At 40.4% G+C, this 25623-nt stretch overlaps 1 protein-coding gene across 1 annotated transcript in view; it reads left to right on the top strand.

Moving 5' to 3' along the window:
- The window catches only part of LOC117469904 (unconventional myosin-VIIa-like), a 64490-nt gene that overhangs the window by 10428 nt on the left and 28439 nt on the right, over positions 1-25623 (top strand). Inside the window, exons 4-22 of the mRNA XM_034114376.1 lie at positions 433-582; positions 2376-2560; positions 4328-4449; positions 5641-5783; positions 5881-5994; positions 6414-6567; positions 6647-6723; positions 7560-7679; positions 9255-9397; positions 9894-10104; positions 12086-12221; positions 14809-14915; positions 17533-17670; positions 19632-19790; positions 19902-19994; positions 20325-20419; positions 20512-20596; positions 21621-21839; positions 23256-23573. Of these exons, the coding sequence (XP_033970267.1) occupies positions 433-582; positions 2376-2560; positions 4328-4449; positions 5641-5783; positions 5881-5994; positions 6414-6567; positions 6647-6723; positions 7560-7679; positions 9255-9397; positions 9894-10104; positions 12086-12221; positions 14809-14915; positions 17533-17670; positions 19632-19790; positions 19902-19994; positions 20325-20419; positions 20512-20596; positions 21621-21839; positions 23256-23573 (2769 nt within the window). The remainder of the gene's footprint in view (positions 1-432; positions 583-2375; positions 2561-4327; positions 4450-5640; positions 5784-5880; positions 5995-6413; positions 6568-6646; positions 6724-7559; positions 7680-9254; positions 9398-9893; positions 10105-12085; positions 12222-14808; positions 14916-17532; positions 17671-19631; positions 19791-19901; positions 19995-20324; positions 20420-20511; positions 20597-21620; positions 21840-23255; positions 23574-25623) is intronic.

Raw genomic sequence — 25623 nt, 5'->3', positions numbered from 1 at the left:
ACAAATCCCAGAGTCCCGGTCCCGCATGCTGGCTCTTAGGAACCGACTAACTCCCCTTGTGTGTATGTACAGCTCTCAACATGCCCAGACTTGGAGTGATTTTCACCTCTTTTAATACTTTCCGCCTCATTCTGAAAGAAAGAAGTGAAATGTGCCATTTATTTGTATTTACCTACATTTAATTGATGTATTTTGTATTTAATTTGTTATTCTATCATTGTTTCTTTTAGTGTGTCTTTCAATGTAGAAAAAGTACAAATAAAATGGTCAAATAATTAGATAAGTCCCAAGAAAATGTTATTTTTTATTATTATAACTAATGAAGTGATGGCCAAAACTACAATAATTAAAAATAAATGGTATTAAATCAAACTCTTCCAGTCTATGATCCACTGTAACCTCCTTATATCCCCCCCCCCCCCTCTCTCTCAGGAGCACTGGATCTCTCCTCAGAACACCAACATCAAACCCATGCACCCGACCTCTGTGCACGGCGTGGAGGACATGATCCGCCTGGGAGACCTGAACGAAGCCGGCATCCTCCGAAACCTTTTGATCCGCTACAACGAGCGCGTCATCTACGTCAGTAATCCTCTGTTTCTCCTGACTACACAGAGTACACAAAGTACACACATGTCTACTGTTGTCTCTGAACATGAGGGTCATTGGCTGCGGTCCAGAGGAGATGTTATTCAGGTTAATCTGTTTAACGTGAGGAGAAAAACAATGACAGACCTTATCTCTTAATTGTTATAAATGTTGTTGTACATGCATTACCCAAAACCAGGTTACTGACTTTGAATATTCCCTGAAAAACTACAAATATTTCTTATATTCATTTCAGAAAGTAGACTTGTATCTCTCTGCTGTGACAGTGGAAGCTGTCTTGGACCTAATTGATTCTCATTCATAAACAAATGTATTGGTCCAGAGGAGGTTAATGTGTTTACATTAGGGATGCCAGAAACTGACCATGATCAAATTCGAAAATCGGACAGCCCTGGCGAATATTAATATTAATTAATTAATTATAATTAATTAATTATAAATAAAATCGAATTTAAAAAATAATTTTCGATTATGGAGACTGTAACTAATATTCGAAAAATCGAATAATCGCTGGCATCCCTAGTTTATATGCAGCTCCAATAATCTGCACTTTACTGGAACTATAAATAAATAAATAAACATGTCCTCATATCCCTGCTGGACTGAGGTCTACTGGTTTACTTATACATTATCTCTTAATTGGTAGAGATGTTTTTATACATGCATTACTCAAACCCAGGTTACTGACCTGAAAAACTCAAATATGAACTAAAGAAATGAGAGTATTATCTCTCTGCTGTGACAGTAGGAGCTGTTTTGGTCTTTATCAATGCAGAGATGAATAGAAAAGCAAAGAGTTAGAGAAGATACATCTCGTAAAATTAATTCATAAACGAATGTATTGGCTGCAGTCCAGAGGAGTTGTTATTCGGGTTAATGAGTTTTCATGCAGCTCCAATAATCTGCAGTTGAGTTTACTGTTTACTGGAACTATAAATAAAGGAATAAACATGTCCTCAAATCCCTGCTGGACTGAGGTCTACTGGTTTACTTATAAAGGGGATAAAAACTGGGATTTTAATGTGAGGAGAAACCAATTAGAGACCCTTAACTTTGGTAAGAGAAGTGATGGAGCAGATATTGCTCTTAACTTAACAGTGGATATATCCTTAAAACATATTTATGTACTTCGTTGTCTATTTATCTTGAGTCTCAGTCCTGTAATAGTCTTTGGTTGCTGTGTTCCCTCTCCTTGTAGACTAATTGTGGTGGAAAGGTGAGTAAAAAAGATGGTGTCACAAAAAAGAAAAAAGCTAACCTGATTCTTGCAAATTTCTAACTTTTTGATCTCTGAAAATATTCATTCATTTGCAATTTTGTGATGGATTTTCCCTTAGTTTTACCACTTTAATCTCAGGTATCTTCTGGAAAATGACTCAAGATTTACAAACTTTTCTTCTGACTTCCTCTGACTGATTTGAATTGTTATGTACCGTGTTCTTCAGTAGCTTCTTCTAGGCCGTTTGAAATCAATCTGAGTGAGTGTTAGAGTATATCCGTAGTAATGAATTACAATAATGCTTTTGAAAGTTTAAATTGAATGCACATCTTACAATTTCATGTGATTAACGCCATAGACTCTGGGTTCCTTCATTCATTCTTCAATGCATAACATTTCCCTATCAGTCAAATTAGAAAGACAATACAGAAACAATCACGTCTCCAGCTGTCTCGAATGATTCGGGAATATAACATCTGATTGATTTGAGCTAATTAGTCTCTAAAATGTGTGAAAGTCTCTTAATCTTCTTGTTTTCTCCCTGCAGACGTACACGGGCTCCATCCTGGTGGCGGTGAACCCGTACCAGCTGCTCCCGATCTACACCCCCGATCAGATCCGCCTCTACACCAACAGGAAGATCGGAGAGCTGCCGCCGCACATCTTCGCCATCGCAGACAACTGTTACTTCAACATGCAGAGGAACAACAAGGACCAGTGCTGCATCATCAGGTAAACACTCAACACGACATTTATAGAAACGTTAAACAACAACAAGGACCAGTGCTGCATCACCAGAGGCCTGTACTACGGAGCAGGATTTTCTCTTCAGGGAAAACTCTGGGTTTCCGGTCCTACGACGCTGGTTCACTTTTTAGCGGGCTAGATCTCCATGGTAACTTATGCTGAGCGGCTAACCTGCTCCGGAGCAGGTTAGGTTGCAGGCTAAGAGATCAACTCAGTGAAAGCACCGCCTGCTGACCAATCAGAGCTCAGTGTGCGGAGTTTAAAGCGATCAATTCATATTACAGGATAGAGGAAATAGAGAAAAACTGCCGTTGCAGGAAAGACGGCCGGCAAAAATCACCTGACTGTGTGAACGTGAAAATTAATAGAATATCCCCTCCTCCCATCTTCAGAGCAATCTGACTATTATAACATTATCGTTAAGAAAGCTTACTTAAATATCTGCCACGACATAAGTAACCGGATCAGAGTAACATTAAGTACAGTCCGCGGCACTGTGAGTGCAGACGTCGATGTGTCCCATTATCATTCATATCACATCACATCATAATGTATCATGTATCTCCTTATCTGAGTCAGCTGAGCCGTATCTGGCCGTGCAACACTCACAGTGTCACATACTGTATGCAGAAGTATTATTTTAAGCAACACATTAAGTTGACGAAACACTCAAGTCAAATGTAATTAAAGTCAGATCGTGTCTTGGACGGGGCAGTGATTTCATAAACCTGTTAATGTACGCATTCAAACACTTTTTCTGTTACCAGCTGTATTCACCTTGCAGGTGCAGCTATGTGGCTTTGATCCTGGATAAAGTGTTTAAGTCATGGATGTTTAAAGTTTAACTTCTTCATATTTGTCTAATATTTTAGTTCACTTTTCATTCAGGAAGTATGACGCTGCGCTGTCAGTACGCTTGTCCATGTTTGTGATCAAGTCAAATGTTGCTAGCCCCGCCCCTTTCATGTGAACGCGCACATAACTAGATAGGACACACCGGGCTTGAGTTACCGAGTTGATAGCCAGAGTCGTAGGACCGCTTAGCGAGAGCGCGTTTGTTTTGGATTAGGTAAGCCGGGTAACTCAAACATATCCAGGGTCTGTTGAACTAGATTTGTAGTACAGGCCTCAGGCTAGCCGTTCAGCATAAGTTACCATGGAGATCTAGCCCGCTAAAAAGTGAACCAGCGTCGTAGGACCGGAAACCCAGAGTTTTCCCTGAAGTTAGCCGCTAAGCGAAAATCCGGCTTCGTAGTACAGGCCTCTGGTGAACACAGGGAAGCAACACAACATTTATAGAGACGTTAAACAACACCACACAAACAATCTGCAGGTGCTAAAAGGTTGAGATTTAAAGGCTTTTATTGTCATGTGTACATATCTACAGTGGAGACATATCTTAGGTCACAGGCTCCTCCAACAGTCCAACACAATAAAACAGATACAATAGTTAAAATAGTGCTTGTAAATACAAATAAAATAGGATATAAATAGTACAAGGAGAGTCTATATACAAGTAATTGGAATATGATATATTAGATAAATAATTTGTAAGTTGCAACCAGATGAATGTTATGGATGTTCTTTCAAAAGTGCAGGTGTTTAACAGAGAACCACTAATGCAGAGTATTGAGGGTTAAATACATACAATTATTTGAAAATGGCTCCGTTATTATTGCACAACTTAAGATATTAAAATATACCTTTAGTTTCAATTATAGATTTTTTTTAAATGTCTTCTGTGTGTGACAGCGGTGAGTCTGGAGCGGGGAAGACGGAGAGCACGAAGCTGATCCTGCAGTTCCTCGCTGCCATCAGCGGGCAACACTCCTGGATCGAGCAGCAGGTCCTGGAGGCCACGCCCATCCTGGAAGGTCAGAGATGAACATGCAACTCTGGGAAATACATAAAATCGGACTGTTCAGGAGCTTTTAAATCAGGGGTGTCCAAACTACGGCCCGGGGGCCAAATGCGGCCCGCGGACCATTTTGAATCGGCCCTTAGCAAATTCAAAAAAGTATAATGTAATACGGCCCACAAATGAAACTTGTGCTTGTCTTGTATTGTACCTCTTAAATATACATTTTAACATATATTACACAGTAGTATTCATGTGGTAACTTTTCAAATAAATTCAGTGAATTAAAGTTGGAAACATTTTCTAACAAATTTTAATTGATAAGAAAAAAGACCCAATAAGTTATTTACATAACAAGCTTGAAATAAACCCTTCATATTTCCTCTCATTATAATCACTCTGAGGCTTCTGTTTGAAGGGATGAGCTGCCAACACAATAAATGAAACCCTCTGGAGAGCTGTGATCTGGGGAAAAAGTTTGGACACCCCTGTTTGAAATATATCCAATGATCCTGAGACGTAGATGATTTTCACCCTTCTTGTATAGAACTGTAGATTGTAGAATGACTCTAAAGACTGTTTGTGCTGAGGTTCAGAGTTCATTAATGATCTTGGAAGCAGCCGTGAGAAAACACTCCGACCATAAGTTGCATTAAGATGCCGTTCTTAAGGGTTTTTTTGTTATCAAATGATCTTCAGCAGTAACTAGTGCTTAGTTTGCATGGATTTGCAAAAACGTCTTGATTGCTTTCCAAATGTCAAAGACAGAATGTATCATCAATCTTCACGTATGACCCACTATATAAAAGTATGTGGCAGAGCCATATTTGGCTGTGTTCAGGACGTTTCTCTGAGTCTCCTTCCTATAGAAATGTAGCGACCAGGTGCCAGATTGTAAGCATGGACCCAAGAGGGAAAATGCAAAGCTAAACACCAAGCTTGTTGCAAAAATGAGAGTTTATCTGGGGTCGGCTTTCATACGTTGGCGAGCACCAACTTTGAAATATGTTTTTACAAACGGCAACCAACAAATCCTATTTATTCTGACTTTAAGAATGAACTCTTAACATTAGATGTCAAAGCGTATCAATGTATTCTTAAAGACCCCTCTGTAGTTGTACTTTATATCATTAAGCCTTATCAGTAGAGCTGGACACTCTGTCTATGTTTCTGTTTCTCCTCACTCCCTGTTCTTTAATTCACTCAGCGTTTGGTAATGCCAAGACCATCCGTAACGACAACTCCAGTCGCTTTGGGAAGTACATCGATATCCACTTCAACAAGAGAGGAGCCATCGAAGGAGCCAAGATCGAGCAGTACCTGCTGGAGAAATCCAGAGTGTGCCGACAGGTGAGAAACTGCATCGTGTTTTAAGATGTAAAAACATCCTCAGTGGCATTTCCAGTTCTCTTATGTCTCCTCTCTCTCCCCCCCCGTCCTCCTGCAGGCTCCGGATGAGAGGAACTACCACGTGTTTTACTGCATACTGAAGGGCATGGCTCCAGAGATGAAGGTTAAACTGGGCCTGGGTCTCGCATCTGACTACTCCTACCTCACCATGGTGAGAATATCTGAGGATTTACTGATTTATAGGGTTATTGTTGAGCTCTTATTAAAAGTAAGAACTGGACCTACTCTGTTTTAAGTTTCATGTTATTTATTATCATTTGCACAATGATTAAAGATAATCTAAGGATCTGCAATCAACAATTACTTCAATATCAATGTATCTGCCTATTTTCTTTATTATTACTTTGCTTATTTTATGAACTGTTCCATTAAAAAAATATATTTTTTAAATGTAATTTATTATATTCTTTGGTAAATGCTAGATTGGTATTCAGAAGCTGAAAAATGTATTTCATGTTAATGCTAAAGGAGATCTTATCAGTAGGGCACATTCAAACAATGTGCCCTACTTCTTTTCCTCAATCCACTTTACTAGTTTGGCTAAAAAGCTAAGTATGCTTTTCGTCGCAGGGTAAATGCACAGCGTGTGACGGTCGGGACGATCTGAGGGATTACTCCAGCATCCTGTCGGCCATGAAGGTTCTGATGTTCACCGAGACGGAGAACTGGGAGATCTCCAAGCTGCTGGCCGCCATCCTGCACATGGGGAACCTGCGCTACGAGGGTACGAGCGTCCGCACACACACACTTTATTTAACTGTAACAGAGACGTGATGGGGATTCATTTGTGGGTTTCTTCTCAGCTCGTACGTACGACCACCTGGACGCCTGCGTGGTCGTCAAATCTCCAGACCTGGTGACTGCTGCTTCACTGCTGGAGGTGTGTGTGTGTGTGTGTGTGTGTGTGTGTGTGTGTGTGTGTGTGTGTGTGTGTGTGTGTGTGTGTGTGTGTGTGTGTGTGTGTGTGTGTGTGTGTGTGTGTGTGTGTGTGTGTGTGTGTGTGTGTGTGTGTGTGTGTGTGTGTGTGTGTGTGTGTGTGTGTGTGTGTGTGTGTGTGTGTGTGTGTGTGTGTGTGTGTGTGTGTGTGTGTGTGTGTGTGTGTGTGTAAAGTTTATGTAAAGTTTATGTTAGGTAAAGCCATGCTACAAAATTACTTGAAAACAGTAATAATAATATGCAAGTCAATCAGGGAAATGTAGTTTACCATTACATTATTATTGTATAATATATATATATATATATATATATTATTGTTGTAGTTGGTTGAGTTGAGTTTTAAGGTTTTTTATAATTATGGATTCATCTGCTGACATTTTCTTCATTATTTGCTCGATTGTCTGGTTTGAAAAAATCTGAAAATAGTGAGATTACTCAGAGCCTCAAGTGACAGCTTTAAAATGTTTGTTCACTCAAGACCTCAGAATCAGAATACCTGTATTAGTCCCACAGAGGGGAAATGTACATTGTTACAGCAGAAAAGAGCCAAAGACAGCTTAATGTTACCTAAGAAGCATGTATAAAAAGATATTAAAGATACAAAAAATTATATTAAAAGAAAGTTACACAATTTACAAAAAACACATCCTGTAACAGTTCTGAGGATTTAGCAGCCAGGTGTATATTGCATGATTACTAATGAATACAAAGAAAAGCATATTGTGAAGATGCTTTCATTTTGATTTAATTTCCTCTCATGTCTCTATCGTTGTGCTGCAGGTGGACCCGAAGGATGTGATGGTGTGTCTGACCACCAGGACTCTGATCACACGAGGGGAAAGTGTCGCTACGTCGCTCAGCGTGGAGCAGGGCCTGGACGTCAGGGACGCCTTCGTCAAGGTTCTTTTTATTGAAGAACAGGCACAATCATACAGGGTCACAATTGAGACAATGATCTTCATCCATTTTACATTTTTTAGAACAAACCATCTCCTCCCCTCCCGTCCCACCCCACCTTGAAAAGTTTCATACAAAATAAAACACATTAGTTACACTTTCAGATATATAAAATAAAAAGACAGTGATACAAAATTATGTTAATAACAATAAGTAAATAAAAACAGATCAGTTAGTACAAATATAAATAAGAAGATATGTAAAAATAAATAAATAAATACCAGGGTTCTTACGGTCATTAAAAACCTGGAAAAGTCATGGAAATTCAAAATGCTAATTCCAGGCCCTGGAAAAGTTTTGGAAAACAATATTTTTCCCAAAGTTTTGGAAAAGTCATGGAAATGTAACTAAAGTTGCATCAAATATAATTTATATTTTAGCTAATCGCCGAAATAGTAATACTATAATGATAATACATGCTGTATCGTGTAGTAATGAAACGTAAAATGGCATTTAACTGACGAGGTGTTTTGCTGATGAGAGATTTGAGTTGCTTTAGCGTGTAGAAGCTACAGTATAAGCCTACTATTTGTTTTAGATGTGTATGAACCCTGAAATACAAATAGAGAAATAATTGAAGGTACACATCTTTAACCATAAGTACAGAAATCTGTTATCCTGAACAACCAAAGCCTCTGAGGTGTGGTTTGGTGTCTTGGTTAAATCACAATTTCTTCTAGAAATTCCTGACATGTTGATTCAGTTCAGCAAACGCATGCTCAATCATGTAATTATTGAATTGCAGTGCATAGCAATCTCTTGCAAACATGCAATGGATATACTCAGCTGTTCGTATAAACAGTGCACCTGAGACAGGACTGGATTTATTTATATGCAAACAGAACCATTAAAGCTGCCTTCCTGCCTCGATGAATTTGCCTTTTGTTGGCCGGTGCTCTGACTGATATGCATACACTCTTTAAACAGTCTGCAGCTCAGAGACAGAAACAACAATAACAACATATCGCACAGAGAGGAGCGATCACATTAGAATAAGCTTTATATATATATATACACAATCAACAGATACATTTATAATGTGTGCAATTATTGATTGTGTATATTCAGATTCCTTTTATTGTCTCTACACAGAGTAGCGAAATTCCAAGCATTCCCGATGGTCGCACATAACAGACAGTATGAGTATAGTTTTGACAATACAAGCTAAAACTTGTAATATATAATATATAAAGTGACTATAAATTGGACCTATGATACATTGAACAGTACGCTTACAAAACAATACAACATTACCATTCAAATACAAGAACAATACGGTCAACGCAGTACAAAATGTAAGTAAGTAAGTTATTGCACGTGTATTTAGTGCAGTTGATAATTAGAAAACGAATGTGTTCTATAAAAACAGTATATATATTTGTATTGTATTCCTCGGGATTGTGGGAAACGGTATTTCCATCTCTCAAACTGAAAGATGGACAATAAAGTTGACTTTCCCTATAGCTGGTCCACTATCATGGCTCATAATTAAAGATGTGTTTTCTCACTGATCACCAGGGGATCTACGGGCGGCTGTTTATCTGGATCGTGGATAAGATCAACGCGGCCATCTTCAGACCTCCGTCCTGCGAGAGCAACATCGTGCGGCGCTCCATCGGACTGCTCGACATCTTCGGGTTCGAGAACTTCATCGTCAACAGGTGATTTCATAATAATAATACATTTATTTATAAAGGCGCCTTTCAAGGCTCTCAAGGTCGCCGTACAAGGTACACAAAACAAAAGTCTAAAAAACACGACAATATAATCAATCAATAAAAACTGAAAACAGAGGATGTGTGATGTGATCAGGGATTTATACTGAAAGCATCAATAATGGCCTATTGATCCAACATGGAAAACGACTCTTTTGACCCTGATTGATATAATCAAACACTGATTATGCTACCAGTTCAAATACATACCAATACAAATGACATGTGGAGATACTTACTCACTTACACTTGTTTTAACTTGGATTCATTCAGACTTGTATGAATCTTATTTTTGAACTTTTCATTTCAAGGTGCAAACATAGTTCACCCTAACACATCGCATTAGTTGGCTTCATCACCTTTGGGCTATTAATTAAAAGCAGGTATTTTCACACTTCCTCCTCCTCCCTCTTACCTCTCCTCTGATTTCTCTTGACTTTAGTTTCGAGCAGCTCTGCATCAACTTCGCCAACGAGAACCTGCAGCAGTTCTTCGTGCGGCACGTCTTCAAGCTGGAGCAGGAGGAGTACAACCTGGAGGACATCAGCTGGCAGCATATCGAGTTCACCGACAACCAGGACGCTCTGGACATGATCGCCAACAAGCCCATGAACATCATCTCGCTCATCGACGAGGAGAGCAAGTTCCCCAAGGTGGGAGATCTGTAAAAGTGATTCTGTAAAAGTGTTCCTGTTAGAAAAATCTCCCTGGTCCCCGGCTTGAGCTTCAATCTCAGGATCCATGTATCTGTGATCCTCTCCAGAATGGAAATAGTCATCACATACAGAGCATCAACTAGTTCCTGAACAGTGTCCTTCACATGCTGATATCCAAGAGAGGGAGTTACACAGTCACAAGATGGAGGAATACAAAGCAGTACATCCTGTCACGTACAAAATTCTCAACATTCTGACTTTTTCTCAACATCCTGACTTTTTCCACAAAATCTCAAAATCCTGACTTTTTCTCAAAATCCTGACTTTTCCTCAAAAATCAGACTTTTTCTCAAAACTCTTGACTTTTTCTCAAAAATCAGATTTTTTTTAAAGAATCTGACTTTTTCTAAAAAAATCTGACTTTTTCTCAACATTTTGACTTTTTCTCAAAATCCCCCAAAAATCGGACTTTTTCAAAACAAAATTCTGAATTTTTCTCAAAATGTTGACTTTTTCTCAAAAACCCCAAAAAATCTGTCTTTTTCTCAAAATCTCCACATTCTGACTTTTTCAAAAAAAATCTGACTTTTTTTTCAAAAAAATAAAAAAAATCTGACTTTTTCTCAACATCTAAAAAATGAATGACTTAAAAATGTTAATAATCCCTGGTCACCGGCTTGAGCTTCAATCTCAGGATCCATGTATTTATGATCCTCACCAGAATGGAAGTAGTCATCACATACAGAGCATCAACTAGTTCCTGAATCACATAGCTATCATATGCCTAAAACAGTCCTGATGCTCTTCTAGGTAATCATCAGTGTTGGGACTAACGCGTTACAAACTAACGCGTTACTGTAACGCAACTACCTTTTGCGGTAACTAATAACGTTACTAGTTACCTATTCCCATTCAGTAACGCCGTTATAGTTACTGTGATTTAAATGGGTGCGTTACTGCGTTACATTATGTGGTCCAACTGAACCGAATCTCCCTGCGGATGTAACAGGCGAATACAGTGATGTCCTCTCACAGTACCATGGAAAAGTGAAAGTGACCAGAGAGGAGTGATGATTGGTTAACGCGGGGTAACATTTCAGGGTAAGCCAATCAGAGACAGAGTTGGGCGAGTCTTGCCTTATGGGGAAAATACACAGACACACAAACACTTGCTAACACACACACATACACGGCAACGCCCACCACCAGCACACACACACACACAATGGCAGATGCAAGTATCAGCGAGTGCAGCAGCGCATTTACAACTTGGAGATATAACCACTATTTTCAATTTGTGGGGATAAAGGACGCAAAACATATTACGGTCAAATGTAAACTGTGTGCAGGACAGAAAGCATTGTCCACATCGAATAACAGCAATGCCAATCTCCTGAAGCACCTAACTAATGTACATGGGGCTATAAAACTAGTCGCCAAAGACCCACCGTCTCAACCACCGGCAGTGACCCAGATGGAGCAACACCATCTAAACAGCCAAAAACCGATTTTTTTAAATCGCCACATGTCACCCAGAGTCAACTAAACAGATTGATTGCCAGGTATGTTGTTGAGGACATGCTGCCCATTGCAACGGTCGAGTCTGTTGCCTTCAGAGAACTAGTCAGCAAAATACCAGTGAAAGCAGTGAAAGCAGGGCCACAGTGCAGAAAGACCTTTTCCAACAACACAAAAACTTGTATTTTTATTGTTATTATTTTTAAAGTAAAATAAAGTAACTTGTTACTTTTTTGAGAGCAGTAACTTTAACTATTACTAGTTACTTTTTAAAAGTAACTTGCCCAACACTGGTAATCACACATCCTGTCATGTTCACAGCTCCAGTTGGGATGCCTTTGTTATCAAGTTACTCTCATGTTGGAAGAGGACATTCAGTGTTTTCCCGATATGTTGAGTAGGGATGCTCATTTAATCAACAATGACAGCATTGATTTTAAATCCTCTCTCTTGTTTTCAGGGTACTGATGCCACGATGCTGTACAAACTGAACTCGCAGCACAAGCTGAACTACAACTACATCCCTCCCAAAAACAGCTACGCTACTCAGTTTGGAATCCAACACTTCGCTGGAGTCGTGAACTACGAGACCAGAGGTTCGTTCTGTTTCTGGGTCACTTGGTTATTCTTTATTGTTTTGTTGTATTCTTTATTTGGGGTCACATTTATATTAAAAGTACAGTTTTGCAAATCACATTTCTTTAGTGACCCGAAAATGGCAAATTAAATACAGAACAACATTTGTCAAATAAAATAAAAACGAAAAAGTACATAGGGGTTGTTTGAAAGGACAAACATCGACACATGGCATTTCAGTCAGACAACTCACGTGTTCCTTTGATATGTTTGTTAGGAGCAGCATAGAGTTTGAGGCAGAGGCAGCAGATCTGGAAGTTTAAATAGAGCGTCAGGCTTAGGAGAATGTAAAAGGGACGAGACGTGTAAGAGAGATAAGATAAGACTTTATTTATCCTGAAGGAAATTGTTGTGCCAGAGTTACAAAGATACAATAAACACAGCAAATTAATAATACAACTGTACACTAACAGTGCAGTAAAAAGAGCAATTAAATATCTACAGGAAACATAGACGGTCAAACACGTAATATTATAAAACTGTACAGTGACGAGCATTATTCAAATCAAATCAAATCAGGTTTTATTTATATAGCACATTTAAAAGCGATTTTTGGTCGAGCCAAAGTGCTGTACATGTAATAAAAACACATTACTACAATCACAATAAACGACAATAAATTACAACAGATATATCTTAAAAACAAAATAAAAATAAAACACACGGAAAAGTCAGGAGTCGTGCTCCGCTCTAACTAGAAAGCCAGAGAGAAGAAGTGTGTTTTTAGTTTTGATTTAAAAACCCCTAGGGTCTGGGCCGACCTCACATGGAGGGGCAGAGTGTTCCAGAGCCTCGGGCCAGCTGCTGCGAAGGCTCGGTGCCCTCGGGTTTTGAGCCTGGTCTTGGGCACTACCAGCAGCAGCTGGTCAGCAGACCTTAAAGCTCTGGCTGGGGTGTAGCGCTGGAGCAGTTCAGCTATATAGGCCGGAGCCAGCCCATTTAGTGCTTTAAAAACAAATAAAAGGAGTTTAAAATCAATTCTGAACCGAACTGGAAGCCAGTGCAGTGAGGCCAGAATAGGGGTGATGTGGTCACGCTTTTTGTGACCAGTCAGTAAACGTGCAGCCGCGTTTTGGACTAGCTGTAGGCGTTTAATTGAGGCCTGGTCCATACCCACATACAGAGCGTTGCAATAGTCCAGTCTCGAGGTTACAAAGGCGTTAATAACCCTTTCTAAGTCTTTAAAAGATAAATACGACTTGGTTTTGGCCAATAGTCTTATTTTAAAAAAGCAGGATTTTACTACGGTGCTGACCTGCTTGTCGAATTTAAAAGTGCTAGTGAAGGTCACTCCAAGGTTCATGACCGAGGGGAGGATGTTTTTTTTGATAGAGCCCAGAATATCAACCGGAGAGGCTAGAGGTTGGGGTCCAAAAAAGATGACCTCAGTCTTGCTCTCGTTGAGGTTGAGGAAGTTTTTGCTCAGCCAGGATTTTATCTCTGCTAAGCAGTCCATCAACTGCTGTAGTGAGTGTGTGACATTTGCTTTGAGAGGCAGATAGATCTGTACATCGTCGGCGTAGCAGTGGAAGGGAATGTTATGTTTTGTGAGTATTGAACCTAGGGGCAGTATGTACAGTAGAAAAAGGATGGGGCCCAGAATCGAGCCTTGGGGAACCCCACAGGTAAGAGGGGCTTTGATTAGTGCAAAAAAAAACGTGGTGCCAGATACGTAATTGCACGTCATCAATGTATCGTTGCTGCTCGAGTTGACTGCCTGATATAGCTTCTCCCCATTTGTTACTATTTTTTAATATTTCTACAAACCTAATAATGATTTGGTTGAGTCAGGAGATTAATCATGAACGTAAATGATATTGTTAGTTATTGTTCAAACGAGCTCCACCTTTACCATTTACAACAGTCAAATCTTAATCCTAATCTTTGAACGCATGAATAACAAACATTAAACAATATTATTTAAACAGTATATATATTTGGTTTTGTATAACAGTCACATGGGATTTTTGTTTTTTAATCCTTTATTTAAACATGTATTCTTGTCAAGATCAGGATCTCTTTCAAAAGAAACCTGTGCACAAGATACAGAAACAAATAAACACAAATAAAATCCAAGCATTCACAGACAGAAAATTCACAAACATTATACTATTTTAACAAAGAATACTTACGTGACTTTAAGAGATAAAAAGCTTTAATAAAGGGCTGATATTTCCTCTAGTTACATTACATTACATTACAGTTAGCTGACGCTTTTATCCAAAGCGACTTACAATAGTGCATTCGACCAAGAAGATACAAACTAGAAGAAAACAGAATCATATAAGTACATCAGGTTTCATAGACCCAAAACATTTCAAGTGCTACTCAACTGGCTTTAGATAAGCCAGTCCTTTATTAGTATATAAGTGCTTTGTTAGCAATTCTATCGCTCAAAGTGGAGTCGAAAGAGATGAGTTTTCAGTCTGCGCCGGAAGATGTCTATGTAGCCCTGGCGATGCAGGCTAAATACTACGAAGTTTGAACAAAAACTGGACTAGAAATAAATGGAAACCATTAATTATTTTGTTGTTATGAACTATCCAGGTTTTCTGGAGAAAAACCGAGACAGCCTCCACACGGACATCATCCAGCTGGTCCACTCGTCCAAGAACAAGTTCATCAAACAGATCTTCCAGGCGGACGTGGCCATGGTGAGACCAAAAGCACTCTAACACCGCAACAAAGAAACGACATCCTGCCTACATGAATATCTGTAGTGGCGGAGAAGATCAAATATCAGCATTGAGACGATATCGTAGTGTTGACTAACGAGTGGTGCAGGAATGATCTCATCATCTTGTAGTCAACAGTTTTGTGTGATTTGTGATAAATACTCATCAGTAATGTGACTTTAATGGCTAAGCAAGTAAAACATAAGTTCAAAACATCAGGCTTTAAAACCAGGAAAAGGCAAATATACGATATGTAAGAAGATATGCAGTCCCTTATAGCCCAGCTCTATGTGTTGGACTGATACAGTTCACCTCCTTTTGGACTTTTGTTAATTTCACCGGTGACTTCCACCTCTCTTTATCATTTCCTTTCTTTAACTAACGTCTCCAATCTTCCTCTCCTCTCTGATTCTGTTCTTCTTCTCTTACTTCAGTTTCTGTGCGGCTATCAGCAGCCCAGCACTTCCATTCCTAAGGTAATCAACAGCCTTTACTCACTAAATAAAACCCTTTGTGTGTTCATCTAAATACAAATCCACAAGACCCCCCCCTTTCTGCTTTCCACAAGCTATTCTTCTTATTCTACCGGCTGTTGTAGCCGAAGTCAGACGAGCACCGTCTTATTGAATGAGATTTAGCATTTAAGTTAACGAGAATTTAACCAGCAAACTCTCTGACACACACTTCTCAATACAGTTCAGTCAGACAACTCAAGTGTTTCTTAATATGTTTATTAGAAGCAGCATATAGTTTGAGTTTGGCGTCTAGGCTCGGGCCTCATCACTCCACAGATTTACAAAGAACATTGAGTGATGATTAGATAACTATCCCCCGAGCCTACAGGTGGAAGCTGGGGTGGAAGCTGGGGTGGAAGCTGGGGTGGAAGCTGGGGTGGAAGCTGGGGTGGAAGCTGGGGTGGAAGCTGGGGTGGAAGCTGGGGTGGAAGCTGGGGTGGAAGCTGGGTGGAAGCTGGGTGGAAGCTGGGGTGAAAGCTGGGGTGGAAGCTGGGGTGGAAGCTGGGGTGGAAGCTGGGGTGGAAGCTGGGGTGGAAGCTGGGGTGGAAGCTGGGGTGGTGGTGGGGTGGAAGCTGGGTGGAAGCTGGGTGGAAGCTGGGGTGGAAGCTGAGGTGGAAGCTGGGGTGGAAGCTGGGTGGAGCTGGGGTGGAAGCTGGGTGGAAGCTGGGGTGGAAGCTGGGTGGAAGCTGGGTGGAAGCTGGGGTGGAAGCTGGGGTGGAAGCTGGGGTGGAAGCTGGGTGGAAGCTGGGGTGGAAGCTGGGTGGAAGCTGGGGTGGAAGCTGGGTGGAAGCTGGGGTGGAAGCTGGGGTGGAAGCTGGGTGGAGCTGGGGTGGAAGCTGGGTGGAAGCTGGGGTGGAAGCTGGGTGGAAGCTGGGGTGGAAGCTGCGGTGGTGGTGGGGCAGGCGAGCAGCAGCAACATGAAACACAGCAGCAGGAACATGAACGTAGCAACAGCAAGTGAACACAGCAGCAGCAGCAGCATAGCGAGGCAGAGGCAGGCAGACCTGGCAGCTTCAATAGAGCGGCATGTTTAGGAGAATGTGTTTGGTTGGCTGTTAGAGGGACGAGGTGCGTCACGTGTTAATGTATCATTGGTGCTCGAGGTGACTGCCTGAACTAGCTCGCAGGCTTCGCCCCATTTATTGCTTTTTGACAGGACATTTTTAAGCAGACCGTCCTGTCATGATTTCCATGTTGGCTTCTCTGAAACTTTAAAACAGTGAAGACAGCTGTCTGTATGTTTTAGTAGAAATAATGTGTACCCTGTGTTTCCATTGTGTGCCCTGTGCTTAGTGTTTATCCACATGCTGCAAAGTACTGACCGAATGTCTCTTAAATATATTCTGAAATCTCTACAAATGCAACTTAAGTCAAGTTAAAGGAACAAAGTAAAAAAAACGAGAAATTAAACTGATATTTCAGATATTTCAGGTCTGTGAGTCTGTCTTTGTCATGAAGCATTGACAATGACAATCTAGATTAATTGGTAAAGTAAATAGAGTATAGAGGGAAGTTAAAATAATAACTACACAGTCCAGATTTATGACCAAAACAACCGTAAGGAATAATTGTATTAATTTATTCTTAAAAAGTATTTTATCTTATTTTTGTCAGGATTGATTTAATTGAAAGATGCTTATATACAGTGACAGTACTGTTACATATACTTGTTATTTATAAACATATTAATGATACATCAACTTAAATGGGTTAAAACAATTATGGATTTAATGGTATGGATATCTTCCAAATAGAATTTACAAAACATATCACCATCTCTTTCAGTTTCAGAGGAGTGAAAACCCCAAAAATTCTGCACCGTATGCTCATGTGAGTTGCAGTACCTCACCATGTGTTCATACACTGAATCTGGTTCTCTTGTCACTAACGTGTGTGTGTGTGTGTGTGTGTGTGTGTGTGTGTGTGTGTGTGTGTGTGTGTGTGTGTGTGTGTGTGTGTGTGTGTGTGTGTGTGTGTGTGTGTGTGTGTGTGTGTGTGTGTGTGTGTGTGTGTGTGTGTGTGTGTGTGTGTGTGTGTGTGTGTGTGTGTGTGTGTGTGTGTGTGTGTGTGTGTGTGTGCAGGGTGCAGAGACGAGGAAGCGCTCCCCCACTCTGAGCAGTCAGTTCAAGCGCTCTCTGGAGATGTTGATGAGGACGCTCAGCGTGTGTCAGCCGTTCTTCGTGCGCTGCATCAAACCCAACGAGTTCAAAAAACCCATGGTAAATATTCATTTTCACAAAATACTGCACTGCCTATAGCTCGGGTTCAAGCAGAGACGGCACAAGTACACACAGCCTTTACTCAAGTAGAAGTACAGATACTCGTGTTTAAAAATACTCTGGTGAAAGTAGAAGTACTGACTAAACTTCTTCACTCAAGTAAAACTAAAGAGGGCTTTGAAATGTGCTTCAGTAAAAAGTACCCATAACTAGCAGCTGTTTTAAAGAGTACCTGACCTCCCTTTATATTAATAGAACAATAATGTCATTGTTAGCTAATGAATGTTTCCATGCTGAACAACGGCAACATGACAACGTTTTCATTGGTCCCTCTTCTTTAGAGAAGACCAGGAAATGATGGATACACGGATCGTGTTCAAATCAATAGGCACGCAATGACTCTAAATAATAATGATCACGCCACCAAACACACATTCAAACTAAAGGAACCAGCCTGTTTGGGAAATGTAAGAAGTAGAAAGTACAGGTATTTGGGTTCAACATGTGAGAAGTAGAAAGTACAGGTATTTGTGTTCAACATGTAAGAAGTAGAAAGTACAGGTATTTGTGTTCAACATGTAAGAAGTAGAAAGTACAGGTATTTGTGTTCAACATGTAAGAAGTAGAAAGTACAGGTATTTGTGTTCAAAATGTAAGAAGTAGAAAGTACAGGTATTTGGGTTCAACATGTAAGAAGTAGAAAGTACAGGTATTTGGGTTCAACATGTAAGAAGTAGAAAGTACAGGTATTTGAGTTCAACATGTAAGAAGTAGAAAGTACAGGTATTTGTGTTCAACATGTAAGAAGTAGAAAGTACAGGTATTTGGGTTCAAAATGTAAGAAGTAGAAAGTACAGGTATTTGAGTTCAACATGTAAGAAGTAGAAAGTACAGGTATTTGTGTTCAACATGTAAGAAGTAGAAAGTACAGGTATTTGGGTTCAACATGTAAGAAGTAGAAAGTACAGGTATTTGAGTTCAACATGTAAGAAGTAGAAAGTACAGGTATTTGTGTTCAACATGTAAGAAGTAGAAAGTACAGGTATTTGTGTTCAAAATGTAAGAAGTAGAAAGTACAGGTATTTGTGTCATCAGAAAAATAAGTAGTGGAGTAAAGTACTGATACCAGAAACATGTACTGAAGTACAGTAACGAAGTATTTGTACTCCACTGCTTCCTACCTCTGGTTTCAAGTGCGTGTTGTTCGGTCACTAACGTTTTTCAGAAGCAGAAATTCTTCCTCTTTCCGACAGCTGGTACATTTACAGCAAAGAGACAGTGCTGACGAAGAGGCAACATACACATAGTAGACTACTAAATTCAATAAAGAAGCATCAAGTACACATTCGAGGTGTTGAAATAAGTAGCATCCTTATTAGAGTATGTGAACAAATACAACATAGCACCCAGAAATAACATGATTTAACTGTAAAAGTAAGACATATTGCACAGTGTTATTTCAAAACAGTGTTGTCACAGTATTCAATAGTGTACGAGCAGCCACTAACAACAATATAGAACTGTAGAAAATATATATATGTATATATATATTGCCCAAATGTGGTGTTAGGCAAATAATCATTATCACCTTTACATTTAAATAACTAACACACAGGGTCAAGGCACAAAACATCCCTATTTCTACACTTTAATCAAGATTTAGCATATTAATTAGTGAGCTTTATGCTATTAGGGGGCTCGTTAGCTTTGGACAGTTTCCAGGTTTTGTGATAATCTTAAATCAGCCGGCTGGGTACAAAAGTTCCCAAAATATCAAACGAAAGACTGCATTTTCTAGGTCCTTATCGATCTATTTTTTAACGTCAATCTTTCAAATCAAATAGTAGTGTACATGCATACTTGTTCTAAGAGCCTAGATCAAAGAAATACAAATACAAACTAATAAAAAAAAATGTTGATGCTTATAAAACTCTGCTATAAATGTTGTTTGTTGCCTTCAGTTGTTCGACAGAGAGCTGTGTATCCGTCAGCTGAGATACTCCGGCATGATGGAGACGATCCGGATCCGACGGGCCGGATATCCCATCAGATACACATTCGTGGAGTTTGTGGATCGATACCGAGTCCTGATGCCCGGAGTCAAACCGGCCAACATACAGGTCAATAACACTGCCAGCTGTTCAATTATGCTCTTCTTATAAATAACTGTATCTGAAGTGCCACATATAGAAGTCTTTACATCACATTTCCGTGGTTCTCTCTCCCTCCAGGAGGATCTTCGAGGAACGTGTCAGCAGATCGTTCTCGCCCGGCTCGGGAAAGATGGAGACTGGCAGATCGGGAAGACCAAGATCTTCCTAAAGGTTCGTTTATTTATTTTTAAGTAAGTAAATATTTGTGATTCTGGAGTGTCTGGAATCTGAATCCTCAACAGTGCTTTTTGCTTTGATCAAAAAAGGCAAATCTGAAAAATAACAGACCATGTGTATACCAGAGATAACTTGACTTAGGTTTGTTCCACATTTGTTTTGTGGTGATAACACCTTAGGGCAACTCATTTACATAAAAAATGAAGGCGATAGTTAATTTGTATGGCTCATAAAATACAATGAAAACACAAAAAAGACCTTTCGGTTTTGGGCTCTCAGACTGTGGTCCCTCCTCTTTATTTGTCTCTGCTTGTTTCCCGTCAGGATCACCACGACATGCAGCTGGAGATCGAGAGAGACAAAGGCATCACTGACAAAGTCATCCTGATCCAGAAGGCTGTGAGAGGACTCAGAGAGAGGTGAACACATTTGGGAATTAGTGGATCTAGTATCTTGAAAAACAGTCCTTGAGTAAACGTTCTCTGTTTTAAAATCTCCTCCTCTGTCGCAGGACTCACTATCTCCGGCTGAGGAGTGCTGTGACTTTGATCCAGAGGCTTTGGAGGGGCTATCAGTGCAGGAAGAACTTCCAAAAAGTGAGTCCTTCAGACGTCACGTGTGTAGTTTTTCAGAATCAAAATCAGAATACCTTTATTAGTCGTCCCACAGAGGAGAAATGTACATTTGTTACAGCAGAAAAGAGCCAAAGACAGCTCAATGTTAACTAAGAAGCTAGCATAAAAATATATATATATTAAAGATTAAAAAAATTACACAATTACCCAATTACACATACTGTAATATATATATACATATATACACATCTCGGTTCCAGTCGGATATTTATGTTTAAACAAACAACAAATTCATACTTTAGGGCCCCTACATTTTAAATATATTTGTATTGAAGACACAAAGAAAAGACATTTGGTACATTGATAGGAACCACAGTTACAAATGTTCAACAGTTCAAAGCTACTAGTGTTCAGCTTAGTCTCTACTATTGTCATGGACGCGGGAAGGGGGGGTGCTGAGGGGGCCGCAGCACCCCCATCTGCAAGGCTCCACTAGCACCCGCAACCCCCCCTCGCATCCCCAAACGCGGCGCACCTACAGTGTTAGCGCGCCGCTGCGAGACGCTACTAGCACCCCCCCCCCGCCGCGCACCCCCAACTCTGACTGACTTCCCGCATCCCTGACTATTGTACATCAATTGACAAGCCATACATATTTGATCTTCACTTGAAGATGTTCAATATTTAAACCACAATTACAACCAAAACAGACAACGTAACCAACATGTAAGAGAGTGTTGTACAGACTCACAGGACAAAACAAAAATAAATAATATATAAATAATAACAAAACAGTACAAAGACAAAAACTAAATATATAATAAAGAGGGAAAGGGAGGGAGAGATTTGAAGAAGGTCAAACCTAGAGGTTTCGCCTCTTAAAGAATATTTAATTTTCTCCAGTTTTAGAAAAGACATAACCTCCCTGAGCCACTGAGCATTGGAAAGAGCTTTTTTGGGTTTCCAGTGAAGAAGAAGAAGAAGTCGTCTTGCCCTTTACTCCAGTCTTCACCCTTCCATCTTTAAAACCCTCTCCTCTCCCCAGATGCAGTCTGGTTTCCTGCGCCTCCAGGCCGTCTTCAGGTCCAGGAAGTACTTCAGGAGCTACCGGAGGACGCGTCTGCGTGTGATTCTGATCCAGGCTCGGTGTCGGGGGTTTCTGATCCGACAGACGTTCTGGAGGCGTCTCCGCGCCGTTCTGACGCTGCAGGCGTTCACCAGAGGGATGATCGCTCGACGCCTCTGCCAGCGGCTCAGGGCAGAGGTAAACCCCGATCACTATGTTTACTACTGCTACCTGTACCATGTGGCCGAGGTGCCAAAGAGAGGGGTCTTCTGGTGTTGAGGGGGGAGAAGTTGTGTGACAATTTAGTCAAAATAATCTGTAAAGCATTTTCGGGCTGTAGCGATTGTAATATTTCTATTCTTTTTGATTATTTTTATAACGTCATCACTCAACAAAAAGTCGTCAGGCACAATGTTCAATTTGAATAAAGGGATTTCTCTAAATAAATGAGATTAAATCCCTTTTGAATGACTTTAATGTATCCTGCATGCCTTCCTTTTGTGCGTGGCTAGATGGACGCTGGGAAAATGTTGACTTTTAAAAGACAAAACCCCAACATATATGGATTAAAGATTAAACCCTGATCGCTATGTTTACTACTGCTACCTGTACCATGTGGCTGAGGGGCCAAAGAGAGGGGTCTTCTGGTGTCAAAAGGGGGAGGTGTTGTGACGTGTGACACAAATAGTCACAAAGATAACCTGTAAAGCATTATAAGGCTGTACTGAATGTCTATATTTTTTCATTCAAAGCTTCTATTGAGGTTTTTTAATCACGCGTCAGAAAAAAACCCCAGCTTTATTCATTTTGTACTTTTACATACTGATACATTTGCTTTTTGGCTGAATGTTAGAAGAGAAAGTTGACACCATTCTCATGTCCGTATGCAAAAAATGGGAAGCTTAGCTTAGCTTAGCTTAGCATAAAGACTGAAGAGTAAACAGTTAGCCTGGCTCTCCCTGCACCTCTCTGTAGCTGGTAATGTTCTGCACACATGGCCAATCTCTGTGCAAAGTGAGCATAATGTTGCATTGCCCGCTGGATGGTTTTAATCGCTGTCAGACCATTTTAGTTTGGCACATACTGAGGCCTTAAGTTTAATCACTGCCTCCAGGAAAACCTAGTGATGTTGAGAGTCTGTCATGTGATCCTGGCCTAAGATACGTCACCGTAAACCCTTCTTTTCTACTTTGATTTGAAATGAATTTGTTTGAATGTGACTGCAGGTCCCGTGATATTTGTAAATGTTTGGGAGCTTTTTTTTGTGTGTGAAATGCTATTTTTTCTCTCTTCCTGTCCTGAAAGAAATGTTGAATAAATATTGTGTTTTGTAAATGTTTGTTTAATGTCAGTTTGTTATCAGCTTCATGAGATATTAAATAGCTTTGTGGAGAACTAACAGAGCAAGTCTGCAGCTCCAGTGACTCGACGAGGACGAAGTTAAGTGGCTGGAAGTTAGAGAAATACAAATCTAATGCGTTTAGCTTTAAAGAATAGTCCTGTTTCCACCTGTAATGTCTCCCTTCAGTTCCTCTGCTCTAGTTTTTACCAGAAAAGTTTACAATCTGACAGAATAGATGCTAATCAGTGTAACTTCCTGTTTCCTCTCCGCAGCTGCAGCGCCGCCTGGAGGGCGAGAAGCAGCGTCTTTTCGAGGAGGAGCGTCTGAGGAACCAGATGACGGCGCGCCGGGCGAAGGTGGAGGCGGAGAGGAACCACCAGGAGAGACTGGTGGTGATCGCCCAGCAGCAGGAGGAGAGAGAGAGGGAGGAGAGGGAGGAGACCAGGAGGCAGAAGGAGCGTCTGGAGCAGATGGAGAGGGAGAAGGAGCAGCCGGTGGATCACTCAGACATGGTGGACAGGATGTTCGGGTTCCTGGGAAACTCAGGACCGCTGCCCAATCAGGAGGGACGGGCACCCGCTGGATTTGAAGTATAACTGTGTTCCAATACTTTTAATAACATCCTATTTAGTGTGCAAGGAGAGATGAAATGCATCCTAATACATAGTATGTGAAATACATAGTATGTCAAATTGCTTTACAACAAAATACCTGCAACACTAATATACTGTAACACCTGCTGGATTTGAAGTAAACATGCACTACAATATTAATACTAACATCCTATTTAGTGTGCAAGGAGAGATGAAGTACGTTGTATGTTAAATGCTTAAAATACCAGGATGTTAAACTGCATCTGGATAACTTTAGACACTCACCAGCTTTCTTGGTATTCCTTTTCCTCTTGTGCCAAACATCAAGTCAACACTAATATAACACCCGCTGGATTTGAAGTATAACTGCACCCCAATACTTTTAATAACATCCTATATAGTATGCAAGGATAGATGAAGTATGTCCTAATACATAGTTTGTTAAATGTTAAAAATACCAAGATGTTATAGCTTTACACGTAAAATACCTGCAACACTTACATGTATATAACACCCGCTGGATTCTGCTGCGTTCCAATACTTTCACTAACATCCTATTTATCATGCAAGGATAAATGAAGTACGTCCTAATGCGTAGTATGTTAAACTGCATCTGGATACATTTAGAAACACTCAAAATCATGTCCTTGTACCTTTTTTTTTAAACAGTTTTACATTAGGACAGATAGGATACATTAAGTACGTCCTAATACATAGTATATAGCAGTGGCTGAGTCAGTAGGGGCTTGGACTGTGAGCTGTAGGGTCGCCGGTTCAAGTCCCCGAACAGACCTAAATATGGAGTGTGGACTGCTACTTGGAGAGGTCACCTCCTGCCCTGCCGTGGTGCCCTTGAGCAAGGCACCGGACACCCCCCTTCCCCCCTCACTCCCATTGCTCCCCGGGTGCTGTACAATAGTCTAGTACTAGACTCCTTAGTACTAGGAGTCTAGTACTAGGAGAAGTGTCTCCTAGTACTAGACTCCTGGTACTAAGATGGGTTAAAAGCAGAGGCCACATGTCACTGTGTGTGCTGTGTGCTCTGCATGTGGGACCATTACAGAGGGTTTCATCCCTCCATATTCTTCTTCTATGTTAAATGCAAAACATACCAGGATGTTAAACTGCATCTGGATAACTTTAGACACTCACCAGCTTTCTTGGTATTCTTTTTCCTCTTGTGCCAACATCAAGTCAAAATTATAATTTGATCAGGACTTTACAACAAAATACCTGCAACAGTAATATAACACCTGCTGGATTTGAAGTATAACTGCGTCCCAATACTTTTACTCACATGGTGGCGGTGGTGGCGAAGTCCATAGGGACTTGGCTTGGCAACTGGAAGGTCACCAGTTCACGTCCCAGAAAGACCAAGTGCTACCGAGGTGTCCCTGAGCAAGGCGCCGTACATGATGGCAGCCCAATGCTCCTAACACTAGGATGGGTCAAATGCAGAGAAACCATTTCGTTGCATAGTACCTGTACTACGTTATGACAATAAGTTGAATATTCAATCTTCTATATAGTGTGCATACCAGGATGTTGTACTGCATCTGGATAACTTTAGACATTCACCAGCATGCTTTCTTGAACATCCCTTTTCCTCTTGTGCCAACATCAAGTCAAAGATGTAATTTGGACTTTACAACAAATATACAAGAGACACTTGGAGGTAAAAGGTATCATAATCAAAATAAAGTGTGTGCACGACTGTTTCCTATATTGCGTAGTTGTTTCTGTGTTATGTCTATCTCCAACCCAGTCTCACGGCATTTCGTGTTATTAGTCACGAAATTAATGTAATCTATTGATTCGTGTTCACCAACACGATTTTCACATTTTTTTTCGTGTCACACAGAACGATTTTAAAAGCAATGTATTTCTATTGGTAGTATGTTTCGTGCCTGCAACACGTCTTTTTGTCCGGTCGGGTCTTGGAAGACCAGAAGCTGTGTGGTTCATAAAAACATTTTCTTACTCAATATCTTACCCTAAGCCTAACCCTATCCCTTTTATTGTAAATTGTATAATGTCTGAGTTTTTT

The sequence above is a fragment of the Trematomus bernacchii genome, unplaced genomic scaffold (genome assembly GCF_902827165.1).
Source record: "Trematomus bernacchii unplaced genomic scaffold, fTreBer1.1, whole genome shotgun sequence".
NCBI lineage: Eukaryota > Metazoa > Chordata > Actinopteri > Perciformes > Nototheniidae > Trematomus > Trematomus bernacchii.
Note: the sequence above shows the minus strand (reverse complement) of the source record. Positions and strands in the feature narration are given on the sequence as shown.